Source organism: Zonotrichia leucophrys, chromosome 18 (genome assembly GCF_028769735.1).
Source record: "Zonotrichia leucophrys gambelii isolate GWCS_2022_RI chromosome 18, RI_Zleu_2.0, whole genome shotgun sequence".
Classification (NCBI taxonomy): domain Eukaryota; kingdom Metazoa; phylum Chordata; class Aves; order Passeriformes; family Passerellidae; genus Zonotrichia; species Zonotrichia leucophrys.
Window position 1 is genome coordinate 12,091,210 of NC_088187.1, and position 8,918 is coordinate 12,100,127.

The window sequence follows — 8,918 nt, forward strand, 5'->3', positions numbered from 1 at the left end:
ATCTTCCTGCAGGGTTTCCCTGCCCCGTCTCTGTTCCTCGGCAGCTCTGGGCCGATGGCGCGGCGCTATGCAGCTACAACGTAACCAGGTTTAAGCTTTGTCCCTGAGCCGGCGGGCCCCGGTGCGCTGGCCGGGCCCAAGCAGCGCCCGCCGCTCCTGGCGGGGCGGGGCCGCCGCTTCCCCCGCGCCCGCGGCGGAGCCGAGCCGGCCCCGCGCGAGCGGCGGGGGCGGAGCCGGCGGGACCTGCCCGGTGCTCGGCTCGGTGCTCGGCTCGGCCCTGCCCGGTGCTCGGCTCGGCGCTCGGCGCTCGGCTCGGTCCGCCCCACCCCGCGGGCGGTCACTGCGGCGCAGTCGCGGCGCCGCCATCGCGGGCAGATGCAGGCGATCAAGTGTGTGGTGGTGGGCGACGGGTGAGTGCGGGAGGGGCCGCGCCCCGGGCCCGCAGCCCCGCACCGGGCGGCGCCGAGGGGACGAGGGAGGGCGGGCTGGCCCGGGGCAGCGCCCGGCAGAGCCGCTCCGCCGGCGGCAGGCCCCGCGCCGGGCGGCGAGGCTCGCTCGGCCTGGCTCCACCGGGGCCTGGCTCGGGCGGGGCCGGGGCCGGCGGGAGCGGGGCTGCCGGGGCGTCCCGGCGGGAGCGGGGGGCCTTGCGGCGGCCCCGCAACCCTGCCCTGCTCCTTTCGTGGTTCGTGAACTTGGGTGCTGCCTGAGTAGCAAACACAGCCTCCTCCTGGGTTTTACGTTTGTCTCCTTGTTGTTTCATTTGGGTGCCGGTATTTTGCTATTTTTCATTGTACCTACTTGATTCCTGACAGAGTCCTCCGAAAATCTTGATGATCGCAGGTCTCGTATGTCCTATTATTGATTGTTCCGAGGTGAAATGCATTTCTCTTTCTAGTTTCACCATGTGCTCCTTGTGGCCCTTTTTACTTTTTTGTTAAGGCTCTTCCTTAATGCCTTCTTTTTTGGGAACACATCTGCCTGCAAGATGCAGGCATGCACTAGATTTATACTGCTTTGTAACTTTCCTAGTTCATCCTGCATATTTTTCCTCACAATTTCAGCTTACTTTTCTGATCGCCTCAGCAAGAACGGAGCTGAGGTACTCAGACCTAAATGTGAACTGGTCTTAGGCAGGGACTAGGCTTTCCCTTTCTCATGCATGCCATCCCCTCAAATACACATTTGTGGTGAGGCCTTCCAGGTTCCAGCCTGTGAAGGCTGAAAGGGAGTAGGAGAAAGTACAGCCTTATTGCAGAGGGGAGAATGACTGGGAGCTCAGGATGTCGTAAGTGGAGCTCAGCTGAAGGTTTGCCGTCCTGTGTTTTGCCTTAAGACTAAATCAGTAGTGCAGACTGAAAGAAACACATAGATACACAGGTTTTTGTGAATTACAATTGTCCCTGTTTGGTGGGAAACAGAAGTCACACTTCAGGAGGAAAGTTGGACCAGTCAGCCTTGTGGTTCATGACAAAACTTCTTTCTTCTCAGACCGAGGGGACCTAATCCAAAGGAAAAGTTGTAATAGTGGTTTGTTCTCCCTGTGCTTTCTGTCATGCTGGTGTGTGCAGGGGATGTCAACTCTCTTCCTCTCTTCTGACACCCGCTCTTAGGTCAGTCTGGCTGCAGAGTTAGGTAGGGGATACCCATTTCTGCTGGCTGTTCAGCTTCACCCAGGCACCTCAAAGCCAGCTTTCCCTGGCACTGGCACTCACAGTCTCTTTCTGGAATGTTGTCTGCAGTACACAGCTTTCTCCATGATACAAAGGTAGCTCACACTGCTGGTACTCCTCTGTTCCTACAGTGAAACTTAGGAAATCTGCAGAGCTGGTTAAAGGCCCTGTGCTCATTCTATTGCTGGCCTGGCCCTTGCCAGCTGCCGCTGCCAGGCTGACCAATCCCACCAACCTTCAGCAAAGTCCTGAGCTGGTATTTTTATCCTTTTTCACTAATCTTTTCCAAACTGCCTGCAGTCAATTTTAAAGTCCATTTTTGTTTATGGATACTTACTTTTTCTCCTTTGTGTTTATTAATACTGAATTCCTGTATCTGAGAAGCTTGCAAATCTGCACTGTTGCATGCTTTTAACCTCACTGTTTATCCATTTTGCTGAAGTACTGTGCATCTGTTGAGCCCAGCACACAACTCTAATTTATTCCCCCTCTTGGTTCGTGAAACCAGTATTATTTTGACTGATGTTTTGATGAATGGGTAGGGAAAAGGAGTGGTAGAGAGCAGGGTTAGGAAGCACTCAGGCAAGGTGCACCTTTTGAGTTCAGGCCATATCTGTGACAACTGGGGGATTCCAGCCTGCAACAGGTTTGTTTTCCTCATATGGTAGCTTTTTACCTAACCATGTGTTTTCAGTGTGGGAAGAGTGAGTTTTACTGCCTTAGTGCTCCATGTTGTACCCTTCCTTATGCTTGTCACTCTTACCCTCTGCAGAGCTGTAGGGAAGACCTGCTTGCTGATCAGTTACACCACAAATGCCTTTCCTGGAGAATACATTCCCACTGTGTAAGTAATGGCTTGGGCTTCTGTTGCTTTTTGATCTCTATGCTTGTGTGTGTAGAAGTTTGGTTTGTGTGTGAGGAGGTGGCTGTTGCAAATCAGACTGTGAACTTGACAGGTAAGGGTGGTGCTGTGGCTGTGTGTGTGAGGAAGGCAGATTGTCCCCACTGGAACTGTGCTGCAGTATCCTTTCCTGATTCACTGCCCCTTTGAATTCTGTACAAAGATGTGAAGGTCACCACAAAATTGTCACTGATGGGGACTCCTCATTGGCAGGTTTGATAATTATTCTGCCAATGTGATGGTAGATGGAAAGCCAGTGAACCTGGGCCTCTGGGACACAGCAGGACAAGAAGACTATGACCGACTGCGGCCTCTTTCCTATCCACAGACGGTGAGTGCTGGGCTTGGACTGCCTTGGGACGGGGAGGCTCCCAAGGACAGGCATGCTTCCTTCCTTGGAGGAGAGTCTGAGTTCCTGCAGCTACACCCATAATTCTGGTTGTTTAAGAAGTATCACAGCTGATTTTCTCCTAAGACATTGTCCTGTTCTAGTCTTTTCTTTGTGATGATCTTTGAAGAGTTACGGGTGCCCTAGGGAGGCTCAAGTAGAAGGAATGCTGTAGGGCTGCTGTGCAGCCTAGCCAGTTCCATGTTCCCATTCTCTCAGCAGGGCATATCCCCGTTGGGCTGCCCTAGGAGTGTTTCTGGGTGTAGCAGTTCCTAAGCAGCTGTGCTGCTGGTGAAGCCCTTAGTGCTGTTAAGATGTTTGAGGCCTCAGGCTCTTAACATACAGAGCCCAGCATTGTGAAAGAAGATGTAATCATACACACTCATGGTCCATTTCTTCCCTCTCTGAATTAGTTTAACACCCTTAATGGGGAAGAATTTCTTATGGCCACAGCAGCCCTTGCTTGTGGGAGGAGGTTGTCCTTTCTCAGGCTCCCTCTGCAGCCTCCCTTTACTCTAGCTGCTTCTGTCTGCACAGCTGACCCTCTTCTTTCTGCACAGGATGTTTTCTTGATCTGCTTCTCCCTTGTGAGTCCAGCCTCCTTTGAGAATGTCCGAGCTAAGGTAAAGTATTCTCCTCCTGGGTGAAACAGTATAAGGGAAGAACCAGTGACATTCCCTGCCCCACCCAGCACCACACCTACAAGCCCAAAACTTCAAGCAATAATGTTTTGGTGAAGGAAAATCATAGTCTGCAGGTTTTAAGTGGAGCCTGCTTTTTATTAATGACTTCTTTGGCTAGGTTATTGCCTTTCTGAATCTGTGTTTTAAGATAAGGGATATCTTAAAAGCTAACATGCAGTTAAGGAAAGCACTGTGCACAGTGTTGGCTGGCAGTGTCTGTCAGGATTCTCTGTCTTGGTGAGTTCATTATTACATCTGCACCAGTCTCTTTTTGCAGAGCATATCAGAACTGTAGGAGCAGTATCCTATTCAGGTGTTGCCACCATGTCAGTAGTGAACCTCTTCATTCCCAACAGTAGAAATGGATCCTTATGGTTATGGCCACTCATATAACTACTTTTCTCATCATGCCTCTCTGTTTCAGTGGTACCCTGAAGTCCGACACCATTGCCCAAATACACCTATTATCCTGGTGGGCACCAAGCTGGACTTGAGGGATGATAAGGACACCATTGAAAGGTTACGTGATAAGAAACTGGCCCCCATCACCTATCCTCAAGGCTTGGCCATGGCTCGGGAGATCGGTGAGTCGCGTGAGCAGGCGGGGAGCGGGTGAGCGACAGTGCGTGCTGGTGGAACTGGAGTGCTTGAGCAGCAGCTCTCTTTCCCCAGGGTCAGTAAAGTACCTCGAATGCTCTGCCCTGACGCAGCGGGGCTTGAAGACGGTGTTTGATGAAGCCATCCGGGCTGTGCTCTGCCCACCGCCTGTGAAGAAGCCTGGCAAAAAGTGTACCATGTTTTGAGGGCTGTGGCCTTGGTGTTGGCTCAGCATGCTGTCATCCTCTGACAGATTGCATATTAAGCTGGGTGTTTCTGAAGGGGGCTGGGATGTGTAGGGCCCTTCATCATGTACGAAGTCAGTGTTTTTTAAATGTCTCTTTGATTTAACGTCAGTGTTGATGTGAAGGGGCAGTGGGGACAGGAGACCAGCTGGGGACTATACAGCCCCCAGGGGAGGTACAGCGGGGAAGGCAAGGTAGCTCCTTCAGGCAACAAGCTGTTTTGGCTCTCCTGAACTCCAAGTGGAAAGGGCTGAGACATCCATCCTGTTCTGGAAACACCTGTTTTCAACCTGCAGGTGAAACAGGTGGTGAACATCGTGGTGGGAGTAGGGAGGGAGCTGATTTCAATGGTGCTGAAAGACAAGAGTAGCTGGGAGGATGGCAGGGTCTCCTTGCCCAGCCTGCTGTGGCTAACAGTTAACAAATTGGTGCTCTAGCAGAGTGTTCCTAAGACTGTTAGAAAAATCATAACCAGCCCTGGAAGGGGTCAGAGTAAATGAGAAGCTGAAAAATGAATCATGAGGTGCTTTATTGGGTACTAGCCAAACTCTGTGAAACAGCTCTGCAATCAATGCATTTGCCTTTTTGTGTGTGCACACCCTAGGACAGCATGGTGCTGCTTCCCCCCATTAGTCTTTAGCAGGGCCTCCCCCCAAAATCCAGTCTCTGCAGAGCAGGGCTGGGGTTGTTGCCTCTATTTTTTTTTTTCTTTTCTACTAAAGACAACAAAGGAAGCAGTGAGGAGTCTGCTAACTTCTTTCCCTTCCCACTGAAAATTCAGACAGACTCTGGATTTGAATGGAACAGGGAGAGCTTCTGAAGGGTTGTGGGGGGGGAACAGGGTTGGAAGAGAGGTCCAATTTCTAATCATCATGTAGAGTGACAAGATAAAACCTTATTTGGTGCAATAAACATTCTCCATGAAGGTGTATGTGAGCTTTATTATATAGCAGCCTTGCAAAGCTGATTTTCTGCCTCACTTCTAATACAGTCTTCAGCCCTGCTGCCCCTTCAGCAAGAAGTGAGTCATTGTTTTCTATCCAGTTTACATCTAGGCAGTATTAATATAAAAATTGAGGCCAGGTGTGAAATGCAGGTGTCATCTTAGGAGACAAGAAAGCCCCCGTCAATCATCAGTGAGCTGCCAGTTGTCATAGCACTCTTGTCACTCAGCAGGAAGAGAATGCTGTTCACCACATCATCCACCTCTGCAATCAAACACAGAGAACATATGATGCCCACCTAAAGTGTATCAGAAAAAGAAGCACTTAAAAAGGTCTGCCTTTGACATCTACAGGTAATTAGAGCTGGAAAATGTTTCTGCCTTCAAACTGTGCTTGATGAAGTGTCTGGGACAGTGTGGCTGAGAGCTGGACATCAAAGTGTCCTTGTGATCAAATGGCGCTTAGGTGACAGCAAACACTCTGTCAGGTTTATGAACAATAGAGCAAGTTCATTTCACTTGTCCCAGGATGAGTAGGCTGTAGAAAAAGCGAGAGGAGGGTTGATTCTCACCCTGTCCTGATCAAATACTGCAGGAATTCAGCTAAAAGGCATTCAGCAGAGCTATCACTTTGCCCAAAAATCAGCAACTTCCAGCTGTGATGTCAGTGAGAAGGCAGGCTTGGAGAAAACATGAGAGCACAGCCTGGGGGGACACATATATCACTGACCTGCAAACTTTCCCAGGGGAATCCGATTAATCATGGCAGCAGATTTCTGAGGGTCACTCCAGTTAATTCTCCCCATGTCAGTCATAACCACGGTGGGGTTCACAGTGTTCACCCTAATCTGGGACCAGGAACAACAAACAGTCTCATCCAGCTGCTGTGCTTGTGCTCAGGTTCAGCTTTCACACTTTTCTCTCACAGACTCCTACCTTGTGGGGTCCCAGTTCCATTGCCATTACTTTGCTCAGCATATCCAGAGCACTTTTTGTGGAACCTTTATGAGCAGGGAAGAAGAGGAGATGTTTAACTGCACAGCACCTGGTCTGGAGGTGCTATGGAACACGCTGCCCAAAACTGGCAGCTTGCTGACTGTGGGTGTCCAGCTGGTCAAACCTGAGAGGGGCACTGCTAAAGCTGCACACACTCACAGTAAACAGCATGATCCTTCAGTGCACGCTTCGATGCCTGGCTGGAGACATTCACAATGGCCCCTGGCACTCCTTGTGCAATCATCTGCCGAGCAACTATCTGGGAGGGGAAGGAGAGAAAAAAATAAAATAATGCCAGAATCCTAACAAGAGAAATCATTTCACTCCATAGGAGTCTTGCTGGGCTATTATGGTAGATCAAAGAACAAAAACATCTGGAGGAACCAAGCCCTCACTGCCTCCTGCTTACAAGAGAGTCAAAGCAAGAGTATGAAGGGACTGTACATGTAATTTCTTGGATTGACTTTGGACTGCAGTCCTTTCAGGCCCCACAGTAGACACAAACCCCTCTATGTACAACAGTCTAATCACTGCTATTCATGGAGGCAGCTGCAGTGACAGTTCTTCCTCACCTGGGAAACATGAAGCACAGCCCCAAAATTCACATCAAGAGACCTACAAATAAATCAAATTTAAGTTACCAAGTGGTTGTAGCCCAGCCCAGGGAGCTGTTCTGGGAGGCAGCAGAGGGCAAGTGCTGCTGCTGCTGTCTTGGAAACACTGGTGATATTCCAGGACATGGACAGAGATGCCAAGTTGTCAGGAGAGCCAGAATGGTCAGGTGGGATCTCAGCAGTGAACCAGAACTATCCATTGGCTGCAAGCCTGTCACTGTGTGAGGAGGTGCACGCATGCATCAGGTGCATTTTGTACAGGACTCTGCTCTTCTGCAGTGTAATGGAATTCCTCTGTCAAAGTTTAAACAGAGCCCTGGGCTTCAGCCAGGGCAGATGACTCTTAGGTCAAGCAAACCCTTCACGCAGATTTACAAAGCAAAGTTGCTGTAAGGTGGGTAGAGGCAGCATTTCTTCTGTTTGCCACAACAGAAGATTCCTTAGGCTTCCACCTGCCAGTTCTGCAGAATGATCTTAGTAGTATCCATACATTTGACATTCTAGTCGCAAACCTTTATTGTAGAATCTTAACAACCATTTTTAACTCATGGACACAGCATGACTCATTTTCTCAGAAGAATGTGGTCAATATAGCCTGTATCCTAAAGCATACTCACAACAAAACTATGGACCTTTTCAGAGAATAAAGAAGTCATGTTATTGTAGTTAAGAAATTTAATTTCCCACCCTTACCATTTTTTACTTCCTTACCTGGCTTTGTTGTCTCTATTTCTGAGTTGTCTTAGCAACAACTGCCTTTCAATTTAACCGAGCTGGAACTAGACTGGAAGCTCTGAGCCTGATGAGCAGAAAGGCACTCTCCTGCCTTGCCAGCGGGATAGCAGGTGCACCCCGCCGTTCTGGAGGTGACACTGAAGGTTCTGGCTACTTAGAAATGGATGTAAGAGCCAGTGCTTTGTTTCCTTTTGCTGTTTAAGGGGTGAAAGGTGATGATGTAAAGGATGAAAAGACAGTAAAGAGAAAGGACATACGGAGTAACAGTCGACCACTGGGCATTGCTAAAAGTGTGTATGTCAGCCTGTCCAGTGTGTCTATACACCAGCTGCTGACTTTGTTCTTTCCAGCTGCTTCCCCTCTAGTGCCACCCTTTTCTGGAAAGCTCTGCCGCCGTTTTTGACGTTCAGAGCTTGGTGAGACCTCGGCGGGCATCGGCCCCAGAGCTCCCCGTGGAGCTGCGGTGCCATGCGGGCCGGGCCCGGGCACTCACCGCTGCAGGGCCGAGCGCGTCACCTGCAGGAACGGCTGCAGCTCCGCCACGGCCGCGTTGTTCACCAGCAGGTCGAACGGCCCCGCCGCGCCCAGCGCCGCCTCCACAGCCTCCCAGTCCGCCAGGTCCACGCACAGCGTCTCGATGCCCGGGCACTGCGGCGAGGGCGGCCGCGGTGGGCGGGGGTCGGTGCGGGGTTATGGGGGCAGGAGGGGACAGGAGGAGGGGGCCGGTACCGGTACCTCCCGCGCCAGGCTCTCCAGGTCCGCCGCCGTTCGGCTCAGCGCGGTCACGCGGGCCCCGGCCCTGCCCAGCGCCACGGCCACGGCGCGGCCGATCCCTGCAGGGACACGGCGTCAGACCGGCCTGGCCACGGCCTCGCCGATCCCTGCAGGGACACGGCGTCAGACCGGCCCGGCCCGACCCCCGCCCCGGCCCTCCGCCCGCGGACACCTTTGCCGGCCCCGGTCACCAGGGCCCGGCGGCCGCGGAAGCTGAGATGCTGCTCCATGTCTCGGCCGGACTGTGGCCGGGGCGGGCCCGGGGCGGGCCGGGAGCGGGGCGGCCCCAGCGAGCGGGGCCATCTTTCCCCGCCTCCGCCGAGGGAGCGCACGAAGCTGGCACCAGGCTCATCCAGCGAGTCAGGCAGAGGT

General features: G+C 52.0%; 2 protein-coding genes across 2 annotated transcripts; one reads left to right on the plus strand and one right to left on the minus strand.

The window, feature by feature from the left end:
• Nucleotides 1-225: 225 nt before the first annotated feature.
• RAC3 (Rac family small GTPase 3) lies at nucleotides 226-5,415 on the plus strand. The gene is made up of 6 exons (XM_064728504.1): nucleotides 226-410; nucleotides 2,443-2,514; nucleotides 2,785-2,902; nucleotides 3,520-3,582; nucleotides 4,067-4,226; nucleotides 4,315-5,415. The coding sequence occupies exons 1-6, from the start codon at nucleotides 376-378 to the stop codon at nucleotides 4,443-4,445; spliced, it is 579 nt and encodes a 192-aa protein (XP_064584574.1). The 5' UTR covers nucleotides 226-375; the 3' UTR covers nucleotides 4,446-5,415.
• DCXR (dicarbonyl and L-xylulose reductase) lies at nucleotides 5,406-8,875 on the minus strand. Its single transcript, XM_064728501.1, has 8 exons — nucleotides 8,719-8,875; nucleotides 8,508-8,605; nucleotides 8,266-8,420; nucleotides 6,996-7,038; nucleotides 6,583-6,682; nucleotides 6,364-6,428; nucleotides 6,158-6,275; nucleotides 5,406-5,692 (listed from the first exon to the last, which is right to left on the minus strand). Exons 1-8 carry the CDS (start codon nucleotides 8,774-8,776, stop codon nucleotides 5,589-5,591), a joined length of 741 nt encoding a protein of 246 aa, XP_064584571.1. The 5' UTR covers nucleotides 8,777-8,875; the 3' UTR covers nucleotides 5,406-5,588.
• Between the last annotated feature and the right edge of the window lie 43 nt (nucleotides 8,876-8,918).